This window comes from Stomoxys calcitrans, chromosome 2, assembly GCF_963082655.1.
Source record: "Stomoxys calcitrans chromosome 2, idStoCalc2.1, whole genome shotgun sequence".
NCBI classification, from domain to species: domain Eukaryota; kingdom Metazoa; phylum Arthropoda; class Insecta; order Diptera; family Muscidae; genus Stomoxys; species Stomoxys calcitrans.
The window spans coordinates 232,029,510-232,055,064 of NC_081553.1; the positions used below are offsets into that span (position 1 = coordinate 232,029,510).

Consider the following 25,555-nt stretch of genomic DNA (forward strand, 5'->3'; position numbering starts at 1 on the left):
GATCAGGCTGTATTCTATTTCGCTGAAGTTTGACACAATAGGTTGTGTTTGGATCTTCGAAATTCGTATTCAATATGGCCCAGATCGCTTATACATGGCATCGAATTTCGACAATTTTATAGGTCCTAGACCTTTAATCGGGAGCTCTATATGACAGCTTCTTAGATATGAAGCTGTCATATAGGGCTCCCGATTAAAGGTCTAGGACCTATAAAATTGTCGAATTTCGATGCAATTTGGCACGGTGATACCTTTCAAGCTCTTGTACATCTGTGCCTAATATAGTTCAGATCGGTCTACATTTAGATATAGCTGCCATATACATATACTGATCTCCCGATTTAAGTTCTTAGGCCCGATTTTGTTGCATTTAGGCACAATGAGTTAGGTAAGAAGCTTATATAGCCTTCCTGAATATGGTGGAGATCGGACTATATTTAGATATAGCTTCCATAGGTTTATAAATGATGCAATTTTCACCGTGTAATGACGAAAAGTGGTTAATATATACATATATCTGATGTGGTGGGCATCCAAAGTTCGGCCTGGTCGAACTTAATGCCTCTTTACTTGGTTTTATTTAACTTCTTAAACCCTGAGAAGTTAATTTTTTTCTTTAATCTCCAAATAATTTCAGGTGAACTACAAACCATTTTCACCCACACAAATTCCCCCAGGCTAATTTAATATAGACTCCAAAAATTTATGCTAAAGTAACAACTGACTTAACAAAAAATAAAAAGAACCCGCCGACAATAGCCGCTGTTGGCCCTATACAATGGCGTTTATTGGTCTACTTGTCTATTCATTTGATTGGCGTGAATTCATTAACAAAAACTTAACACAGATGCCAGTCAGGTGTACATGAGATGCCAGGCATAAAGTCCATTGATATCGGGCTTTTTGCAGCACGCTCTATCTGTAATTGAAATACAACAAAAGTTGTCAAAAGGCCCATTCACGACAAACAATGGCTGGCCAGCACACTTTTTTTTTTTTTTTTTTTGGTTACATAATTGTAAATGGCCTGGCTCTTTAAATACAAGTTTATAATCAAAGTGTAGGTCTGTTGTTTGCACTTTGGTGGTTTTCAATAGAATCGTGAAAAGCAAAGAGGGAGAAAAATAAATGGCGAAAAAATACATATCGGGAACAGCAGGAAACAGGAGTAGCTACCGCATCATTAAAGTGTGAAAACTCTAGGATAGATTGTTGATGGAGTGGATGAAGTAAACCATCAGAGGACACAGCTGCTGTATATGGGAATTTGCCAGAGTGTATTGGATAATAATGGGGGAAAACACATAAAATTTGACCGGTCCGTATTTTGGATATGAATTTTCCCTATTATATGCTCAAGAAGTTCAATATGAAGAATAGAGTTTACATGAAAGCTGTATTCAATAATGGATGAATTAGTGGGTAAGTCCAAACACGCATATACATAGTCCGACTTCGAATCCCGAGCGCTCCTTGCTCCACCCGGAAGAATTCTGACAAATTTAGCCAAAAATGTCTCAAAATTGAGAGAATTTTTGTATAGAATACTGATATGATAATATAGGGAGACATTTTAGCTATTATCTTTTTGGCAACACTGGTTTTTAACACACGTTTCGTTCATTGTTTCCCTGTAGAACATCTTCATTTATGAATCGTCTTATAATCGAACAACGATTGCAAATTATTGGAATTTATTAACAATTTGCGCCCTCTGTTAAAAAAGTTAAGCGACGATGCTCATTTTTAGCCCAATGGATGCATAGATAAGCAAAATTTTTGATTTTGGAGTAAAAATCAGCCAGATGCATTGGAAGAGCTACCAATGCACCCAAAACAAGTAAAAAGGCGTTAAGTTCGGCCGGGACGAACTTTTAAACCCATCACCTCGGGTATATATGTAAACCACCTTTCGTCAAAATCCGGTGAAAATTGCATACCTTATGTCCCATAGCAGTTATATCGAAATATGTTCCGATTTGGACCAAATACTAATAAGTACAAGTCATTGTTCAATTGTGTATAACAAAATATTGGACTTTTAGTAGCTATATCTAAAAATAAACCGATCTGAACCTTAAACGACACGGATGTCGAAAATCCTCAAATAAGGCACTTTGTCAAATTTCAGTGAAATCGGATTATAAATGCGCCTTTTATGGGGCTAAAACTTTAAATCGAGATACAGAAATCTGGACGGACTTGGGTCAAGTTGCAGAAAAATGTCGAAGAGCCTAACACAACTCAATGTCCCAAATTTCGGCGAAATCAGACAATAAATGCGCCTTTTATGGCCCCAAAACCTTAAATCGAGAGATCGGTCTATATGGCAGCTATATCCAAATATGGACCGTTCTGTGGCAAATTGAAAAGGGATGTCGAGGGGTTCAACATAACTCACTTTCCGAAGTTTCGGCAACATCGAACAATAACTGCGTCTTTTATGGGCCCAACACCTTAAATCGAGAGAACGGTCTATATGGCAGCTATATCCAAATCTGAACCGATCTGAGCCAAATTGAAGAAGAATGTCGAAGGGTCTAACACACCTCACTGTCCCAAATTTTGGCGAAATCAGACAATAAATGCGCCTTTTATGGCCCCAAAACCTTAAATCGAGAGATCGGTCTATATGGCAGCTATATCCAAATCTGGACCGTTCTGGGGCAAATTGAGGAAGGATGTCGAGGGGCCTAACACACCTCACTGTCAAAAATTTTGACGAAATCGGACAAAAAATTCGCCTTTTATGGGCCTAAAACCTTATATCGAGAGATCGGTCTGTATGGCAGCTATATCCAAATCTGAACCGATCTGTGCCATATTGCAGAAGTATGTCCAGGGGTTTAACACAACTCACTGTCCCAAATTTCGGCGACATTGGATAATAAATGCACCCTTTATGGGCCCAAGATAATAAATCGAGAGATCGGTCTTTATGGCAGCTATATCCAAATTTGGACCGATCTGAGCTAAATTGTTGAAAAATATCAAAGGGCCCAGCACAACTCATTGTCCCAAATTTTTGCAAAATCTGACAATAAATGCGCCTTTCATGGGCCTTAGACCCTAAATCGGCGGATCAGTCTATATGGCAGCTATATCCAAATCTGGACCGATCTATGTCAAATTGAAGAGGGATATCGACTGGCTTATCAAAACTCTTTGCCCAAAATTTCAGCAAAATCGGATAACAAATGTAGATTTTATGGGCCTAAGACCCTAAATCGGCGGATCGGTCTATATGATGGCTATATTAAGATATAGTCCGATATATCCCATCTTCGAACTTAACCTGCTTATGGGCAAAAAAGGAATATTTTCCAGAATTTGGCTCAATATCTTCATTTTTAAAGACTGTAGAGTGATTTCAAGAGACAGATGGACGGACACAGCTAGATCATCTTAGATTTGTATGTGGCAGCTTAGATTTTTACGCTGATCAAGAATATATATACTTTGTAGGGTCGAAAATGGATATTGCGATGTGGTGCAAACGGAATAACAATATGAATATACCCCCTTCCTTCGGTGGTGGGTATAAAAAGTCACAGTAAAAAGTACGGTTTATGGGCTGGTGGCGTCATTGGACCGTACTTCTGCAAAGATGATGCGAATCATGTCGTAACTAATATGAATGGTGACCGCTATCGTGTGATGATATCCAACGTTTTTTTGCCCAAAATGCAAGAGCTTGACTTGCATGACATGTGGTTTCAACAAGACGGTGCCACATGCCACAGAGCACGTATAGCAAAGGACTTTTTGAGAGGCGAGTTGGGTGAACATTTTATTTCATATTAGGGGCGCTTCAATTGGCCGCCTAGATCGAGCGATTAAACCCCTTTAGACTATTTTTTGTGGGGCTATGATACATTCCAGCACGCTTCAATTGACGCATTGGAAGAAACATTGAAGCATTTATTAGTGAGATACCGGCCGAAGTGTTGGAAAGAGTTTGTCATTATTGGCCTAAGAGGGCGGGCCATTTGAGGCGCATTCACGGTCAACATTTGCATAAAATTATCTTCAAACATAAAATTATATGAGCCGTACTTTCGATTCAAATAAAGATTTCATCCATTTTTCTGAATTTTATGTGTTGTTTTTTGAAAACCTTTCCTATAGCTCTTAAAAAATCACCCTTTACATTTTCTGTGTACTGAACTCTGGGGCCTTTGATCAACATTCTGAATTGTTAGAAATTGAATGAGGAAGTTTGCATAATTTTTTCATGCGTGAAAATGTTTATGATGGAAATTTCGTATTTGCGATACAACCCATTGTGCAAACAAAGCTGGGCGAATGTGTATACTATCGTAGCATAAACTTGTGCAACGCTGAAATGTAAGTAATGATGATGTTGATGAGGGTACTCAAACTTTCTGGCTGGTTAGTTTAAAGATTGATGTTCCCTTTTTTTGTTGCTCATGTTAAACAAATGAAAAGTACTTGAAAATCTACATAAGATGAGGACGATGTTGGTTTTCTTAAATAATAATAAAAATATGCTGTTTATTTATTATAGGCTCGTTCCGGTCTAATACATGAACCCTCCCTACAGGCAACTGTTAAAACATATGCCATATACACATATGTGGCCTACGCTTTTTATACGCTCCACCACAGGATGGGGTTATACTTATTTCTTCTTTTCGTTTGTAACACCTCGAAATATTCGACAAAGACCCCATAGTGTATATAATTCTTAATTGTCATGATATTCAAGTCGATCTAGTCATGGCCATATGTCCATCCGTCTGCCGAAAACTATCTTTCCGAAGCAGTAAAGACAGACGACTAAAATTTGGACAAGTACTTCTTATTAATGTAGGTTGGTTGGCGTTGTTCTTGTCGAAGCGTATAAAAAATTCATGGGGATTTCTTGTTATGGCCTCCATTTACCCCTTTTTGAGTTTTTACCTATAAAGAGAAACCGTCCAAAGAACTTGTCGAATGCCTTCCTTGGTGGAGGGTCTATTAGATTCGACCCAGCGGAACTTTACACTCACTTACTTATTTCTGTTATTGTGTTAACGGTTGGCAGTAAAGCCTAGGTGCATAAATAAGTTCGTGGGCCCGAGTTCCCAGCTGCATGTGAGAGTTTTATTTTAGCTCAGATGTGTTGTATTCAGCTCTCGTTGTTAGTAGGTGCTTGTTAATGAAAGTATGTCAATGCACTTCAAGGTATCAATGAGTTCAGAGGAGAGTTGGCAAAGTAAGTTCTGAATGCACTTGTACGAGTGCTGATTTTATAGCTGGCTACATGTACACCCCCTACACTGCTCATCACACTAAAACTCACTACTGTTATGAACATGAATGGTGGTGTACAGAGAAGCGAATGAGTGATTAAAATAGTGGATGAGTTTGTATCTGTTTTGTGTGCAAAACTTCAGGCACATATTTGGCATCACAGCATCACAGTTGGTAGTTTCTATGGAGTTATGGATAAATTTTTAATAAATTGTAAAAACAAAAATATTTTAATTGAAAGTTTTAACTATGCTATTTTGTGCGTTAACGTACGCTTTGGAATGTGCTGATCAAGAACATATTGCTAAATTAACAAAAAAAAAGTAAAAGCGTGCAAAGTTCGGCCGGGCCGATTTTGGGAACCCACCACAGTGGATTCTGCAAAAAATTTATACAAAATAAATTTAGTTAGAGGGTATAATTTTATTCTACATACCAAACTTCTGTCAAACCAGCAAAAATTAAAGCTTCTAGGAACCGAACATGGATAATCGAGAGACCGGATCATATGGGAGCTATATCAGGTTATAGACTGATTTGGACCGTACTTGGCACAGTTTTTGAAAGTCGTAACAGAACAAAAAATCGGGCAAAAATTAAGGCTCCTAAGGACTCAAGATGTCAAATCGGGAGATAGGTATACATGGGAGATATCAGGTTATAAACCAATTTAGATCGTACTTTGTTGGAAGTCTTAACAAAGTACTGCATGCGGCCTCAAGCAGTCCAACCGGGAGATCGGTTTATATGGGAGCTATATCTGAATCTGATCCGATATGACCCATTTGCAATCCCCAACGACTTACATCACTATTAAGTATCTGTGAAAAATTTCAAGCGGCTAGCTTTACGCATTCGATGGCTATCTGGATTCCGACAGATAGACGGACGGACGGTCATGGCTTGATCGAATCAGAATGTCGAGACGATCCGGAATACATACAAACTTTATGGGGTCACAGAACAATATTTCGGGGTGTTACAAACGGAATGACTAGAAGTAACAAGTCGGGCCAAGCCTGCTTTTTGAAACATTACACCACATTGGGTATGCAGGCTGTTAAGAAATAGGCTGACAGAGCCTCTAATTGTGAAAATCGGTTAATAAATATATGTGTATGGGGGCTACATCTGAATATGAACTAATTTCTATGAAATTCAACAGTAATAAGTCATAAGTGAATCCTTTGTGTAGGTTAACCAGTTATCAAATGACCACGTTTTTTGTGTAGGTTAGGCAGGAAGGAAACATAGACTATATAATTTTTTGATATCGGGAGGGGGCGGACCCTCCCCCTTACCCCAAAAGTACTACCCAAAAACAAAAGTGGACCGATCGGGACAATATGGGATTCAAATGAAAGGTATTCAAGAGTAGAGTACGAATTTGAAAATAAAAGTTGAGTCCAAGTATCTGGGGGCCGCCTAAGCCCCAAAACCCCTTAAAAAAGGGTTATTTGACTATCAAGGGACTCAAGTTAAAGGTATTTGGGAGTAAATTACGAATATGGTTGGGAAATAAGAGTAGGCTTTATTATTTATTGATAACGGAAGGGGGCGGACCCCCCACCGTTATCCCAAAAACACCACCCAAAATCAAAAGTGGACCGATAAGGACAACATGGGTATTAAATGAAAATGATGCGGGAGTAGATAACGAGTCTGGTATACAAATTAATGTCGAAGTATAGGGGGTCACCCCACCCCCACAAAAACGCCCAAAATGGGCACATTAACCAATCACGTATGTATGGGATTTGGTTTGTTTGTTCCGTATAGACTGAAAAATGGCTCGAAATTTTCGAATATTGTGTAGATTGGTCTGGAAGGAAACATAGGCAATATAATTTTTCGGTATCGGAAGGGGGACGGACCCTCCCCTTATGCCAAAAACACAACCCAAAAACAAAATTGGACCGATCGGGACAATATAGGTATCAAATGAAATGTATTGGAGAGTAAGATACGAATATGGTATTAAAATTTGTGTCAAAGTACCCATCGGGACGCCCTAACTCCAAAACTCTGTTAAACAGACATATTGGACGTTCATTTCAATATGGGGCTCAAATGAAAGGTATTCGGGAGTAGATTTCGAATCTGGCATTCAAAATCAGATCGAAGTATACATGGTCACGCCACCCCTCAAATACGCTATTAGATCCATTATGAGTGTATGATACTTAGGTGAACCGATTTTCGCAAAATTTTCATAGATTGTGTATGTTTGTCTGGAAGGAAACATGGCTATAAAATTTTAAGATATCGGGTGGAGCCGGACTCTTACCCCAAAAGCGTCACCCATATCCGAAAGTGGTCCGATGGGCGCAATAAGGGTATCAAGTGAAAGGTATTGGAGACCAGAAAACGAATATGGTATTAAAATTTGGGTCCAAGTACCCAGCGGGCCGCCCCAACTCCAAAACAGATATATTCGAAGTCCATGTCAATATGGCATAAAACATTAAATCCAAGTAATGGGAGATCGCCCTCAAATACCCCCTAAATGGGTATATTAGTCGACCATGGCTATATGGAACTCAAATGAATGGTATTAGGGAGTATATTATGAATATGACATTAAAATTTTCATTCAAGTCTAGGTGGCGCTTTTCCTCTTAAAGATACGTCAAATGGGATTTTTGACCCATTATGACAATATGGGACTAAAATGAAAGGTATTTGAGAGTAGAAAAGGTATTTGATATCCAATTTTGGAGCCAATTGTTTTAGGCTACGCCCTGAAGCACCCCCTAACCTGAATTTCGTTTCCGTTACCTTCAAAAACGGTTCATACTTACCGGCCATGGCAATATGGGGCTCAAATTAAAGGGATTTGGAAGTGCAGCACGAATTTGATATCCATATTTGAGTTGAAGTGTCTGAGGTGCCATTCCTTCCCAAATAAGGACATTAGCCTAAGGAAGAACAATACCACCAGGAACCGAGAAGGGGCATATTCTCACACATCAATGAGTGCTTTCCGATTCAAGTTTAAATTCAATGATAAGGGACCTTTTTTATAGCCGAGTCCGAACGGTGTCCAGCAGTGCGACGCCTGTTTGGGGAAAATTTTTTAAATGACCATGCATGGCATTGTACCTCTCAAATGTCGCCAACATTAAGAGGGAATAAACACCGCTTTGTCCGATGTTCTCGCCAGGATTCGAAAGTGTTCAGCGTCATAGGCTACAATGGCACGAATTCGATATCCACATTCAGGGCGAAGCATCCCCACCCTAAAAACATATTAGAGAGTTAAAGAAGGCTCAGCGAAGCGGAGAACTGTATTTTGTACACAAATAACCATGGACAGACAGATGAACGGATGGACGGACGGATGGACGGATGGACGGACGGATGGACGGACGGATGGACGGACGGATGGACGGACGGATGGACGGACGGATGGACGGACGGATGGACGGACGGATGGACGGACGGATGGACGGACGGATGGACGGACGGATGGACGGACGGATGGACGGACGGATAGACGGACGGATAGACGGACGGATGGACGGACGGACAGACATCTAATTCGAATCAGGAAATGATCCTGGATCTCTCTTCCTTCTGGTTGTTACTAAGAAATTTACTGTTTTACCCTTTAACCACAGTAGTGATGTAGGCTATAAATATGTGAGAGATTATTTGAACAGTATTAAGACTTTTCAATAATAACTTGCATATGTAACCAACTGAAATAAAATTTTGAATGAGAAGTACACTAATGCCTTCCAATACTCACTCCAAATATTGTTTTTCATCCCCCCTTACTCCGTTATGGCCCGGCAACCAAACGATGCAGATTGTACCATCCTTAGACAAGGCGTTAATCTCCTTCTTACACTACAAAACTGTTCGTGACCTTACCGTCCTGATTCTTATTGCCCTTATGGCAATTTTACTGTCGGTATAGTTGTTTACGTGATCAACTGGATCTCTGCCTGCAGGACCGTATTATGGTCAGGCAGTCTAAAACAGATCTAAGTCCCTGGGTTATCAATGCAGACTCCCAGGCCCACTCTTTCCCCTAGCTTTGATCCATCCGTGTACTTCCAACTTCCAACAATTGAGCCAAGTATGGTCTGAGTCGGTCTATAACCTAATATTGCCCCTATATAATCCGATCTCTCGATTTGACATCTTGAAGATAAAAAATTAAGAAAATAAATACTTCATCGAATAGAATATCACTATTACGCAATGGTGGTTTGTATAAAAACCGATAATATGTAAAATTTTAATGTCAACTGTCCTTTGTGTGAACAATAATTCTGCTTGGCACATCAACTATGCATACACAAATTATTTTGACAGTATAATTGAAAGATTGTCAGTTATGTGAACGCTGACCATAAAGCTTTAACATGACCGTTTCCGCTTGGACAAATTAGAATATTTAATGGTGATGATATGAGAGTCATTCCAATACTAAAACTCTTGAAATCTAAAGTCTTTTGACTTTAGATTTCAAGGGAAGGTACATAATCTACAACATTTTAGAGAACATCAGAAACATTTTTCAGAAAAATGTTCAGAAAAACTTCACTCAAGAACGGCGTCGCACTTCAGCACCCCATTCGGACTCGGCTATAAAAAGGGGGTCCATTTGAGGTTAAATTTGAATCGGATACCACTCATTGAGATGTAAGGAGTTTACCCCTGTTCCTTAATGGCATGTTCATGGGCAAATTTGCAATGTTGTTAAGCAGAAAAAAACAGGCCATGACTTTTGTACTCTTAATGATCATAAGTCAATTTCTTTTTAATTTAGGTAACCTTTTGAGATTGAAACATCATATATTCTGTTGATTCAACTTTCGCTATTATCCTCTTCGAACACAGATTACATTTTATGGTAGGCTCGCTTTTAAGCATCTATAAAATAGCCCATATAGCACGCAACTGCATATTTCTAAACGCATTACGCCAACAAATTGGTGTCATATTAACAGTTATATTGGTTGAAATGTGTTCATATTCACATATTCCGTCTAAATCGCACACATGCACTAATACATGTATCGTCGTATATATACGCATGAGTACTTAAGTGTATGAGTGTAATTGTGTAATTATGACTTTAACGGAACAAACGATTGGCCCCAATGACAGTTTTGACGAGGTTAAAAGCGTTACACAAAGAAAAATTGATATTTTTATTAAACACTTAAGGGAGGACGGGCTAAGTGTGTATGCAGGCTAAGTCGAAATTAAAATTTGATTAAATTTGAAGTGAACGACCAAAATCCGTTCATATTGTGGTAGTCATTCAGAAAATCGCTAAACATAGTTTTGAGAAGATCCGTTGATAAATGCGCTTGCAAGGGCCGTAAAAGTGAAAATCAGGAGGCACATACATTTATATGGGAGCTATATCGGAATCTGAACCTATTTCTATGAAATTTATCATTGATGTCAAGAGCCATAAGAAATATTGTACTTCGTGTAAATTTTGTCGAAAAAAAAGTAATTTTTAAAATTCTAAACTTTTTTGGACGAGCTTAGTCTGTCCTCAGAGACCTTTCTACGCTTATGAATGGAGTTATATCTAAATATGAACCGATTTATCACACACCCATGATTCGTCACCCACGATGTTCAAAAGCTCCTGAGCAATGACTATGCGACGATATTTTTGATCAAAATTTAGCAAATCTTTAACAATTTTCCCTGCAGGACGTTTTGTGCCTAAAACATCCTTTCAAATTGCTTGGAATGAGCCGAACGATATGCCAATATCATCAGGAACCTCTCTGATTTTGATTCAACGATTGACCAAAATAATTGTTATAACCTACACCACTACTGTGGTACAGGGTATTATAAGTTAGTGCATTTGTTTGTAACACACAAAAGAAAGAGAGATAGACTCATTGATGAGTATATCGATCGACTCAGAATCACTTCCTGATTCGATTAAGCTATGTCCGTCTGTCTGTCCATGTTAATTTGTGTACAAACTACAGGTCGCAATTTTCATCCGATCGTCTTCAAATTTGGTATAGGAATGCTTTTCGGCCTAGAGACGAAGCCTTTTGAAATCGGTTCAATTTTCGATATAGCTCCCATACATATGTTCTTTCGATTTGCAGTAATAACGCAATAAAATGGTTATTTGTTAATCGATTCTCTTGAAATTTGGTAGGAAGGACAAAAGACGACTAACCTTTATTACCTGTCAGAAACAGACTCACAATCCAAAATGGCTGGTATTTCCAATATATTTAATAGACAGGAGTACCAAAATAACAGAAAACCAGTTACGAGAGGCAAAAGTCGGGCGGAGCCGACTATGTAATACCCTACTCCACCTAGTCAACATACATATTATTTTCAATACATGTTTAAATCTAGATTGACTTTAAATTTGAAACTGAATAGAACCTTGTAAAATTTTCGTCGCTAGTACATAAATAGTCGCTACTACAGACTTTAAGGACCATATCGGAGATATATTCAAATCTGGACCGACTTTATGAAATTTACCACACGTTTTAGGACGTTAAATAAAACACCTCACGCTAAATTGTATAAAGATCGAACCAAAATTGTGGCGACTACAGCCTAAAAGGCCATATTGGATGAAAGATATATATGGAATTAGATGTTGCTTCCAAATATATCCTGAACCGATTTTCATAAAATTTTGCACACGTATTAAGACATCAAATGAAACCTCTCACGCAAAAATGTGCAAAAATTGGGCCAAAATTGTGGCTACTGCAGCCTTAACAAGCCATATTGGCTGAAAGATATATATGGAAGCTATATCCAAACCTGATCCGAAGTTAATGAAATTTTGCACACATATTGGGACGACAAATCAAACATCTCGTACTAATTCAAGTTATAGTCGGACCGAAATTGTGGCTACTACAGCTACTAAAAGACCATATCGGATGACAGATATATATGGCAGCTATATATAAATCTGATCCGATTCTAAAGAAATATTTCACAAATATTGGGACGTCAAAAAACGCACTTAGTATCAAATTTGGTAAAGATCAGTCTAAAATTGTGGCTTCTGCAGCCTTATAGCGGATGAAAGATATATGTCGAAGCTATATCCAAATCTGAACCCATCTGGGCCAAATTGAAGAGGGATGTCGAAGGGCTTATCATAACTCACTGTCCCAAATTTTAGCAATATCGGATAATAAATGTGGATTTTATGGAAGACCTTAAATCGAGAGATCGGTCTATATGGTAGCTATATCCAAATCTGGACCAAATTTCAAAAAAATGTCAGGGGGCCAATTCACTGTCCCAAATTTCGCGACATCGGACAATAAATGCAATTTTATAGGTCCAAAATCTTAAATCGAAAGATCGGTCTTTTATGGGCCCAAGACCTTAAATCGGCGAATCGGTCTAAATGAAAGCTATATCCAAATCTGGACCGATCGGAGCAAAATTGGGGAAGGATGTCCAAAGGCCTAACCTTACTCATCGAAGTCGGAAAATAAAGTCGTCTTTTATGGGCCCAAGACCTTAAATCGATAGATCGTTATATATGACATCTATATCCAAATCTGAACCAAATTGAAAAAAAATCTCGAGGGGCCAATTCACTGTCCCAAATTTCGCGACATCGGACAATAAATGCACTTTTATGGGCCCAAAACCTTAAATCGAGAGATCGGTATATATGGCAGCTATATCCAAATCTGGACCGACCTGTGCCAAATTGAAAAAGAATACCGAAGGACCTAACACAACTCACTGTCCCAAATTTCGGCGACATCGGACAATAAATGCGCCTTTTATGGGCTCAGAACCTTAAATCGAGATATCGGTCTTTTATGGGCCCAAAACCTTAAATCGAGGGATCGGTCCATATCGACCGATCGGGGCTAAATTGCTGAAAGATGTCGAGTGGCCTAACATAGCTCAATATTCCAAATTTCAGCAAAATCGCAAAACCTTTAATCGGCGGATCGGTCTATATTGCAGCCATATCCAAATGATTAACAAGTGACTTCTTATATGGGAGCTACATCTAAATTTTAGCCAATTAGACCAAAATTCGGAGTCATGCCCTTTTATGGGCTCAAAAAATAAAATCCGGAGATCGGTTTATATGGGAACAGTATGACAAGTATGTTGAAGGTCATAGAAGTAGCCGATGTACCAAAATTTTAGCCAAATCGGGTAATAAGAGCGTCCTCTGGAGGCTCAAGTAGTCAAAATCCCAAATCGGTTTATATAACAGCTTTATTAGATTATTGACAGATTTGAACCATGCTTTGCACAGTGATTGGAAATCATATCATAATATTTCTTGCAAAACTTTAGCCAAATCGGATAAAAATTGCGCCCTCTAGTGGCTAAAGAAGTCATGATCCACGATCGGTTTATATGGCAGCTATATCAAAACATGGACTCGTATGGCCCATTCGCAATTCAAATCAACCTACACTAATGTAAAGCATTTGTGCAAAATTTCAAGCGCCTAACTTTACTCCTTCGATAGTTAGCCTGCATTCGACAGACAAGCGGACGGACGGACATGCCTAGATCGATTTAAAATGAAAGGACTACCAAGGATATGTAAACTTTATGGGGTCTTTGACGAATATTTCGAGGTGTTACAAACGGAATGACAAAATTGGTAAACCCCCACTACTATGGTGGAGGGTATAAAAAAAACCTTACCAAATTTGAAGATGATCGGAAAACTTGAAAATTGGGACCTGTACTTTGTACACAAGCTAACTTGGACTTGGAATTGATTCTGTGTCGACCCGTGTACTCATCAATGGGTCTTTCTCTCTTCATTCTGAGTGTTACAAGCAAATTCAGTGAGTTATAATACAATGTACCACAGTTGTGGTATAGGGTATACAAAATTGCAACCTTCGGTAACCACATTAAATGTTTCTCACAGTGCAAGTAATCACCCAGGCTGTTATCATTGCTGACGCTGTTGTGACAATTGACTATAATTTTATCTGTCGCCATTTTAACATAACAACAAAGCTGCCGTTAGCACCAAATTATTAAAAGGATATGATTGCAGCTGGTAATGATGATATTAAAGCTCATGGGTACCGAAGGACACACTACCAGCTAACGACAAATGGATAGAGGGATGGGGGATGGATGGTGAGATGGAGGGTGAAGAGGGGATTTGTGTATATTTCGCACTAAACGCCAGGCTGCAAAATCCAATTTTAAATTCTCTATAAAGGCCAACAAAGCCTACGCCATGCACTCAATAGCTCAGTGGCTTGGCGGTGGAAAACTAATGAGAGGAGTTTTAGTGGTATCATGATTTTGCCATTGTCCAAAGCGATTGTCATCATTTTGGGCCTTAATAACGCCATTATAGTCGCGGCAGCACTCACGCAACCATTTCAAAGATTATGTGAAATGCAGGCGTTTAAGGAGCATATGGAAATTCAACATTTGCGAGATGCCATAATTCTTCATAATGGCCCAAAATTATGGGCACGCAATGAAACTGAAAGAAAATATCGGCAAATGAAAAATGAGAAAATTTCCCATGGGTTTTTAAAAAATTTCACAAATTACCATTTCTTGGAATTCTTCAACATCAACGAACATATTGAAGGGGTGTTCAAGCCCCAGTCTCGTGAATATCCTGCAAGAAGGGCTGTGTTTTTGCCGTATACCTCTGAGGGGGGAAGTTATCGGCATATACTTTTGTCAGCTTCCGCTAAGGCGTGGTTTAGTTACCCCATATCCTGGTTTGTTTTTATGCAGGACGATGCAAAGGAGCACCTGGCAAATATCCGCCGGACATTTGGTACTTTGAATATTCAGCTCAATGCTGATGTCACTGTGGCCTATAAAAGAGACAAGTGAGCAAAATTGAAAAGACATGGGCATTAAGGGGAATATTTTCTTGCCTTTCTATTGCAGCTGCATTTTCGATCTTTATGACATTCATAAAGTGTGTCATAAATGTGGAAGCCCTTTGTTGGTGGAGCGTAAGGGGAATTGGAGCCCTGAACATGGTATGAGGATACACGAAAAATTTAAGCTCTCTTTTATAGCGCAAAGACAGAACTGGGCAAATGCATCTGTTAATGTAGGCACCGCTGTAAGTTGTCTTTCATTTCATTTTAAGAGAAGTGTAAATGTATAAAAACCAAAATCTATTTCAGCTTTTGAATTTTTCTCCTGATTTGCATATGCCAATTATGGAATACCTGGAGGACAATAAACGTTTTTTGCAAAATGATTTAATGCAAAGGAAAACCTATCAGCTGATGAAAATGGTGCAAGAATTGTTTAACTGCACGTAGGTCAATTTGATTTTATTTTTATTAGTTTCAAGTTCAATTGTGCCAGTTTTTATTGCAGCTTTGCCACAAAAATATTGAAAGATTGGGGTATACGTCAAAATGACTCTTGGACTGGCCTAATGAAGTCTATTGACTCGAACGAAGTGGAGTTTTCAATATGTCCCCTGAGATTTACCAGAGAACGATTTCATGCTGTATTTTATTCTCCGGAATTGCATGTTGAAAGGTATGTTTGGAATTTTTTATAACAAGCTGAAATGAAATTTTGTCATTTCGTCTTGAAATGCTAATATTCGGTTATATAAGGTAGATATATGATTTAACACTCACGCTCAAGAGAAACAAGGCGTTAAGTTCGGCCAGGCCTTTCGTCAAAATCCGGTGAAAAAATGCATACCTTATGCCACATAGCAGCTATATCGAAATAAGTTCCGATTTGGATCAAATACTTAAAAGTACAAGTCATTGGTCAATTGTGTATAACAAAACATTGGGCTTTTTAGTAGCTTTATCTAAAAATAAACCGATCTGAACCATAAACGACACGGATGTCGAAAAGCCTAACATACGTCACTGTGTCAAATTTCAGTGAAATCGGATTATAAATTCAACTTTTATGGCCCCAAGATCTTAAATCGAAAGACCGGTCTATATGGCAGCTATATCCAAATCTGGACCGATCTGAGCCAAATTAAACAAGTAAAAGCGTGCTAAGTTCGGCCGGGCCGAATCTTATATACCCTCCACCATGGATCGCATTTGTCGATTTGTTTTCCCGGCATCTCTTCTTAGGCTAAAAAGGATATAAGAAAAGAGTTGCTCTGCTATTAAAACTATATCAAGATATGGTCCGGTTCGGACCACAATTAAATTATATGTTGGAGACCTGTGTAAAATTTCAGCCAATTCGTATAAGAATTGCGCCCATTGGGGCTCACGAAGTAAAATAGAGAGAACGATTTATATGGGATCTGTATCGGGCTATAGACCGATTCAGAACATAATAAACACGTTTGTTGATGGTCATGAGAGGATCCGTCGTACAAAATTTCAGGCATATCGGATAATAATTGCGACCTCTAGGGGTCAAGAAGTCAAGATCCCAGATCGGTTTATATGGCAGCTATATCAAGTTATGAACCGATTTGAACCTTATTTGACACAGTTGTTGAAAGTAAAAATAAAATACGTTATGCAAAATTTCAGCCAAATCGGATAGGAATTGCCGCTTCTAGAAGCTCAAGAAGTCAAATCCCCAGATCTGTTTATATGACAGCTATATCAGGTTATGGACCGATTTCAACCATACTTGGCACAGTTGTTGAATATCATGACGAAATACTTTGTGCAAAAACTCATTCAAATCGGATAAGGATTGTGCCCTCTAGAGTCTCAAGAAGTCAAGACCCAAGATCGGTTTATATGGCAGCTATATCAGATTATGAACCGAATTAAACCATACTTGGCACAGTTGTTGGGTATCATAACAAAACACGTCGTGCGAAATTCCATTCCAATCGGATAAGAATTGCGCCCTCTAGAGGCTCAAGAAGTCAAGACCCAAGATCGGTTTATATGGCAGCTATATCAGGTTATGGACCGATTTGAACCATACTTGGCACAGTTGTTGGATATCATAACAAAACACGTCGTGCAAAATTTCATTTCAATCGGATAAGAATTGCGCACTCTAGAGGCTCAAGAAGTCAAGACCCAAGATCGGTTTATATGGCAGCTATATCAGGTTATGAACCGATTTTAACCATACTAAGCACAATTGTTGGATATCATAACAAAACACGTCGTGCAAAATTTCATTTCAATCGGATAAGAATTGCGCACTCTAGAGGCTCAAGAAGTCAAGACCCAAGATCGGTTTATATGGCAGCTATATCAGGTTATGAACCGATTTTAACCATACTTGGCACTGTTGTTGGATATAATAAGAAAACACGTCGTGCAAAATTTCATTTCAATCGGATAAGAATTGCGCACTCTAGAGGCTCAAGAAGTCAAGACCCAAGATCGGTTTATATGGCAGCTATATCAGGTTATGGACCGATTTAAACCATACTTGGCGCAGTTGTTGGATATCATAACAAAACACGTTGTGCAAAATTTCATTCTGATCGGGTAAGAATTGCGCACGCTAGAGGCTCAAGAAGTCAAGACCCAAGATCGGTTTATATGGCAGCTATATCAGGTTATGGACCGATTTGAACTATACTTGGCACAGTTGTTGGATATCATAGCAAAACACGTCATGCAAAATTTCGTTCCAATCGGGTAAGAATTGCGCACTCTACAGGCTCAAGAAGTCAAGACCCAAGATCGGTTTATATGGCAGCTATATCAAAACATGGACCGATATGGCCCATTTACAATACCAACCGACCTACACTAATAAGAAGTATTTGTGCAAAATTTCAAGCGGCTAGCTTTACTCCTTCGGAAGTTAGCGTGCTTTCGACAGACAGACGGACGGACGGACGGACGGACGGACGGACGGACGGACGGACGGACGGACGGACGGACAGACGGACGGACATGGCTAGATCGACATAAAATGTCACGACGATCAAGAATATATATTCTTTATGGGGTCTCAGAAGAATATTTCGAGTAGTTACAAACAGAATGACGAAATTAGTATACCCCCATCTTATGGTGGAGGGTATAAAAAGAATGCCAAAGGTCCTAACACAACTTACTGTCCCAAATTTCGACGAAGTCGGACAATAAATGCGCCTTTTATGGCCCCAAAACCTTAAATCGAGAGATCGGTTTATATGGCAGCTATATCCAAATCTGGACAGATCTGAGCCAAATTGAAGAAGAATATCAAAGGGCGCAACACAACTCACAGTCCCAAATTTCGGCGACATCGGACAATAAATGCGCCTTTAATGGTCTCAAAACCTTAAATCGGGGGAACAGTCTATATGGCAGCTATATCCAAATCTAGACCGATCTAGGCCAAGCTAAAGAAGGATGTCGAAGGGCCTCATACAACTCACTGTCTTAAATTTCACCAAAATCGGATAATAAATGTGGCTTTTATGGGCCTAAGACCCGAAATCGACGCATCGGTCTATATTGGGGCTAATATAGTCCGATGTAGCTCATCTTCGAACTTGACATTTTATGTCGATCTAGCCATGTCCGTCCGTCCGTCTGTCGAAAGCACGCTATCTTGCGAAGGAGTAAAACTATCCGCTTGAGCGTTTGCACAAGTACTTCTTATTGGCGTTGGTCGATTGGGATTGTAAACGGGCCATATCAGTCCATGTTTTGATATAGCTGCCATATAAACCAATCTTGGGTCTTGACTTCTTGAGCCTCTAGAGGGCGCAATTCTTATCCGGTTGGAATGAAATTTTGCACGACATGTTTTGTTATGATATCCAACAACTGTATTAAGAATGGTTCAAATCGGTCAATAACCTGATATAGCTGCCATATAAACCGATCTTGAGTCTTGACTTCTTGAGCCACTAGAGGGCGTTATTCTTATCCGATTTGAATGAAATTTTGCACCACGTGTTTCGCTATGACTTCCAACAATTTTGCAAATATGGTTCAAATCGGTCAATAACCTGATATAGCTGCCATATAAACCGATCTTGGGTCTTGATTTCACGATTTGACTTTTGAGCTGGGCGCAATGCCTATTCGTTATGGCCGAAATTTTGCATGACGTATTTTATTATGACTTTCAACAACTGTGCCAAATAAGGTCCATATCGGTTCATAACCTGATATAGCTGCAATATAAACCGATCTTGAATTTTGACTTCTTGTGCCACTAGAGGGCGCAATTCTTATCAGATTTGAATGAAATTTTGCACGAAGTATTTTGTTATGATATCTAACAACTGTGCCAAATAAGGTCCAAATCGGTCAATAAACTGATATAGCTGCCATACAAACTCATCTGGGATTGACTTGACTTCTTGAGCCTCTAAAGGTCGCAATTATTATCCGATTTGCCTGAAATTTTGTGCAACGAATCCTCTTATCGCCATCAACACACGTGTTTATTTTGGTCTGAATCGGTCTATAGCCTGATACAGCTCCCATATAAATCGATATCTCTATTTTACTTCTTGAGCCCCCAAAGGGCGCAATTCTTATTCGAATTGGCTGACATTTTACACAGGTCTCCAACATGTAATTTGATTGTTGTCCAAACCGGACCATATCTTAATATCGCTCTAATATCAGAGCAAATCTTTTCTTTTATCCTTTTTTTGCCTAAGAAGAGATGCCGTGAAAAGAACTCGACAAATGCGATCCATGGTGGAGGGTATATAAGATTCGGCCCGGCCGAACTTGGCACGCTTTTACTTGTTTTTTTCTTTTCTACCAAAGACGAAGTGTGTAATCTGTTTGCCATAAACGAAGTGGCTTTTACATCGAAAAGTGACAACACAGATATTTCAATCTTTTTTCGTGTGATAGTAGTACATATAGCATATATACATTATTTGTCTGTCTGTTCGTCCGAGCTGAAAGTTTTTACAGATTCGTATTTTGTTCATATACATCTAAAGTTTTGGAATGGGCAAAATTGGACCATATAGCTGCTGTATAGACCGATGTCCTGATTTAGAGTATTGAGCCCATAACTCCATTTCGTTTCCAAAGTTCGGCACAGCCGAATTTAATGTGTTTTTACTTGTTTGTATTTTGGAAGTTATTTAGCCAACAATGCATTAACCAATTATGTCAATATTTTTTTAAGGCCATTTAAGTACTGTAAACAATGATACAATGACATTAAATTTACCATTTACACCGAAATGTCTTTGCAGAATTCGTTTTCTTCTACGCCATCCCAAAGGTTCACATATGCGCAACATTTTCTTTGAGCCACTGACCTACCATGTCTGGTGTTGTGTGTTGGCCCTAATTGTAATAACGGCATTCTTGCTGACCATTTATATGCATGCAGAATACCAATTGTATTGGAAAGTCAATATGTCCGAGGGCGGCAGACCGCTGGCCCCTAACAACGAACCACAAATGGACTTTGCCATTTTTACCACCTTGGAGACCATATTCATGCAGGGTCCTTCGCCTGACCAGTTTCGTTTAAACTCCATACGCCTCTTGCTGATCTCGGTGTCGGTGTTTGCGGTTCTCTTAATGCAATACTATGGGGCATACATAGTCAGTTCTTTGCTGTCGGAGGCTCCTCGCTCCATTACTAATCTGCCCGCCCTGTACGAGAGCAATCTGGAAATTGGCATGGAGAACATTTCCTACAACTTTGAATTGTTTGGCACGGCCACCAATCAGGTGGTGCGGAACATTTACAAGAAACGTATCTGCCGGAAGGGGATACCTAATGTGATGAGTATGGAGCAAGGAGTGCAACGCATTGCCCAGGGGGGATTTGCATTGCACGCATCTGTGAATCGAGCCTACCGCATTTTGGCAGGTAAGTAGCACTGGATGGAGGAATCTAGAGTGGGATGGCTGTGAGAGCAAAAAAGCTTCCCCATTAAAAGTTGCGTTGACCTTTGCCTAGAATTTATTAATAAAAACTGAGTGAGTTTTTTGCAATTCACAATTCATAGTCGATTACAGTTTGGTGATGGGTGCATCGGTTGAGTGTGTTTGGGTTTCGGCATCTCTCTCCTTCCCTCTGCATATCATTTAACATTGGCAACAAAAGATTTACCATCAGTTTTGTCTGTTTTCCAAAAGAATCGGAAATAAAATGTTTAATATTTATTCGGTTTCTGTGGCAGATAAATTTCAAAATACAATGCAAACAAATGAAATATGCCCCATTGTTTGCCTTGCTGGCGCTGTTATACATCTTCTGCAACATTCATGCCTCAATCTGTTTCAGTGTTCAATGAAATCCATTCAAAATAACTCTGGCAATGAATAAAATCAGGAATTGTAGTCTCACGAATGGAAACATTTTTTTTTTTTGGCAATAGTTGGGATCTATGTGTATGTGGAACAGCCTACTAAAATCCAGGCATTGGGAGTTCGTCATGGCAATACGTATGGAAGTGTATGCCATATTATGATCCCTGCTCAGGAAACAAATTGATGAATGAGGTATCCAATACCTGGATTTCGAGTACTCGTACTCGTCTACTGCAGTAAGGGGGTTAATTATTTGGCAAAATATTTTCCATTCTTATTTTCGAAATGAGTTTTTACTTTGAAGGGTTTGCATTAGGAGCAAATATGTTATGTAGATAATTGGATGGTATTGCAGTTGCACAGGATTATTGTGAAGGATTTCCATTTGGAGCAGATTTATTCTGAAAAGAATGGTAACGAATTACAGGCTTTACAGTTTTTTTATTTATTATTAAAACATCAATAATTTTATGGATTTGTAAAATGTTTTTGCTCATTGATTTTGTAATTTTATGAGCATATAGTCCTTATTGTGGGGTAAAGAACAAATAATGCAACAGATTATATTTATATTACACTAGCTGACCCGGCCCGCTCCGCTGCGCCTTCTTTTATTTTTTATGGAAAAAAAATTTCCTTGGAATATTTATTTTCGACAATTAAAGATGTTTTAGTGAAATACCATGCAAACTTGACTAACAGTTTAACAATATAAGTGCCTTTATCTGAATCCCACATGATCTTTATTGGTCTACGAATTTAAGTTTGGATGTAAGGTGTACTCCATTCTTCAAATACTTCATTTCAGCCTGATATTCTCATGATGTCTGATTTAGTGGTGTTTTCGGGGTAGAGGTGGTCCCCCAGATACTTTGCCTTGAAAAAATATCAGCATTGTGCTCTTCTCCTAAATACCATTTGTTTAAACCCCCTATTGCCATTAGCTTAAAAGGAGTTTACAGGATGAGGCGTCCCCCAAACACATGGCCATAAAATAGTTTTTCAAATTCGTTTTCTAATCTCCAATACTTTTTATTTGAGCCACATATTGACATGGTCGAAATTTTTTTCCTTTTGGAAGTGGTTTGGGAAAGGGGTGATGCCCTAAATACATGGTCCTACATTTGGATATCAAGTTCGTATTATACTCCCAAATACCTTTATTTGAGCCCCATATTGCGATGGTCACTAAAAAATTGCTGTTTGTGGGGTATTTTGGGAAAGGGGTAGACCCCCAGAAAATTGGTCTCGAAAATGGGTATCAATTCTTGCTCTACCACCCAATACTCTTCATTTAAGCTCCACATTGACATGGTGGGTAAATATGCCCTATTTAGGGGTGTTTTGGGAATTGGGGTGGTCCCCCAAACACTAAGCCCGGAAAAAATATCAGCAACGTGCTCTATTCTCATATATCTATATATCATTTATTTGAACCCCATATTGCCATTGCCCTCAAAATAGGATATCAAATTCGTTTTCTAATCTCATTTAAACTCCTTATTGCAAAAGTCAGCAAATATGTTCGGTTTGGGGTATTGGCCCTAAAAACTATGAATATTTAGTTCCACTCTCTTTAAGACCCAAATTGTCTTGGTGAGCTAATACGTCCTATTTGGGGGTTGTTATGGTGGTGGGACGTCCGCTAGACAGTTGGCCCCTAATGTTGATATTAGATATTTCTATCTATATATATATCTATATATCTATTTCCACATACCTTTAATTTGAGCCCCATTTTTACATAGTCGGCAAACATGACCGGCTTGGGGGGGTATTTAGGGGGATGGGCGGCCACTCAGTGAGTTGGCCTTGAAAATATATATGGGATTCATGTCCCACTTTAAAAACCCTCTTATTTGAGCCCCATATGCAATAGTCAGAAAATACTTACTATTTGGGTGGTGTTGTGGGGGTGGGGTGGTCCCATAGACACTTTTCCCGAAATTTGATATCAAATTCGTGCTTTACTCCCAAAGACCTTTCATTTGAGCCCCATATTGCCATGGTCGTAAATTTGTCCCCTTTGGGGGGTGTTTTTGGTGAGAGGTGGCCCCTCAAACACTTGGTCACACATTTGGATATCAGAATCTTATTCCGCATTCAAATGCCTTTTATTTAAGCCTCATATTCCCATGGTCAGTAAATTAGTCCAGTTTGGGGGGTGTTTTGGGGTAGGGGTGGACCCCCAGAAACGTGGTACCACATTTGGATATCAGATTCGTATTCGACTCGCAAATACCTTTCATTTGAGTCCCATATTGCCATGGTCGGTAAATATGTCAGATTTAGGGGTGTTTTGGGGTTGGGGTGGTCCCCTTAGCACTTGGTCCGACAATTGAATATAAGATACGTTTTCTTATCATAAATACCTTTCATTTGAGTCCCATATTATCGTGATTGGTGTAAATATATGTTTGGTATGTTTTAGGGTTTTTTATTTTTAGGGTACTATATGAGAGCACACAAAATTTCGCTTAAATCCCACTACCCATCACCGAGATCCGACGTTTTTGAAAATAAGGGTAAGGGGGAGGGTTCGCCCCCCTTCAGATATCAGAAATGTAGTACCCTATTTTCACCACGGGGTCATTATGCATCATCTGTGAAAGTTTCAAGAAAATCGGTTCAGCCGTTTCTGAGTCTATAAGGAACACACAAACATACAAACAAACAAACAAACCTACAAACAAACACAAATTGATTTTTATATATAAGATTTAATTTTAAATTATACATTTCAGACATACTAGACGAAACCGAATTCTGCGAATTACAAGAAATCACCTTCAACACGCCCTTCTCTGCGGGCTTGGCAATGTCGAAAGCGACACCCTATCGAAAGTTTATCACAACGGCCATTTTAAAATTTCGCGAATCGTCATTGCTGCTCTACAATGACAGGCAATGGGAAATACCCCACATTGATTGTGCGACCAAGTCAAAAAATGATGTCGTTGTGGATCTGCAACATTTCGCTCCGGTTTTGGTATTTTTGGCATTTGCCATTTTGACGTCAATATGGGTGTTCATTATGGAGCTGCTACTTCATAAACACAACCAAAGGCAAATTCATGTGAACTTTAAAAACATTTGTAACACTATGCACAAATATTTGTCCAATAAACAATGAGAGGACATTGAGGGGCGGCAGAGTGTGTGGAGCTGCAGAGTTAAAGTGGGGGAGTCGAAGCCGTGGGTCCATGGCACCACTCCAAAGCCTATAGACATGGTGCATAGCATTATTATTATTTGCGAGTTTATTATTAACATAATTAAACAAATTAAATTTTATTTGCACAAAAACAATGGTAACAAAGAGTAAAGCAATTCAGAGCTACAATAAAATGAATTCACTTAGGGTTGTCATTGCGAGACTTTTGGGATTTGCATAAAAGGCACAAAACACACAAGATAGTAGATTGTTTTTGAAATGCACATCACATAAAATTGTATCACAATTATCAGTGAAAATAATAAAAAAAAGTAATTTAAAGGTATTGTTGTTTAAACTAACCAGTAAGGAAAGGCAATAGTCGGGCGGAGCCGACCATATATAATACCCTACACCACCTAGTGCATGTAGTACTTTTTATATGTAGAACTTATCTGGAAATCTAGTCAGACTTTAATTCGGATACGAATTGAAATAGCAATTTAGAACCATGCAGGATTTCCTACCATAGGACAAAAGATTTGGATTTCCACATATTTAAAAGGCCATATCGGATAAAAGATTATATGGGAGTTATATCGAAACGTGTGCCAATTTTAATGACACATACTGGGACATGAAATAGAACATCTCACGCCCCATATTGTAGAGATGTGACCAAAATTGTGGATTTTATTGCCTTAAAAGTCCATATCGTATGAAATATACACATTGGAGCTATCTACATTAGGACTGATTTTAATGAAATTTTGCGCAAAATCGGACGAAAATTGGGGATTCTACAGCTTTAAAAAGCCATATCCGATGAACGATATATTTGGGAGCTATATCTAAATCTAAACCGATTTTGATGAAATTTTGCACACATATGAGGACGTCAAATAAAGCACCTCATGCAAAATTTTGTAAAGATCGGCTCAAAATTGTGGCTTCTACAGCCTTAATCGGATGAAAG

General features: G+C 38.9%; 1 protein-coding gene across 1 annotated transcript; it reads left to right on the top strand.

The window, feature by feature from the left end:
- Window positions 1-778: 778 nt before the first annotated feature.
- On the top strand, window positions 779-24,858 carry LOC106087561 (glutamate receptor ionotropic, kainate glr-3). The gene is made up of 8 exons (XM_059361797.1): window positions 779-858; window positions 12,113-12,176; window positions 14,995-15,092; window positions 15,154-15,334; window positions 15,399-15,535; window positions 15,598-15,765; window positions 20,354-20,982; window positions 24,170-24,858. Exons 1-8 carry the CDS (start codon window positions 779-781, stop codon window positions 24,556-24,558), a joined length of 1,746 nt encoding a protein of 581 aa, XP_059217780.1. The 3' UTR covers window positions 24,559-24,858.
- The last annotated feature ends 697 nt before the right edge of the window (window positions 24,859-25,555 follow it).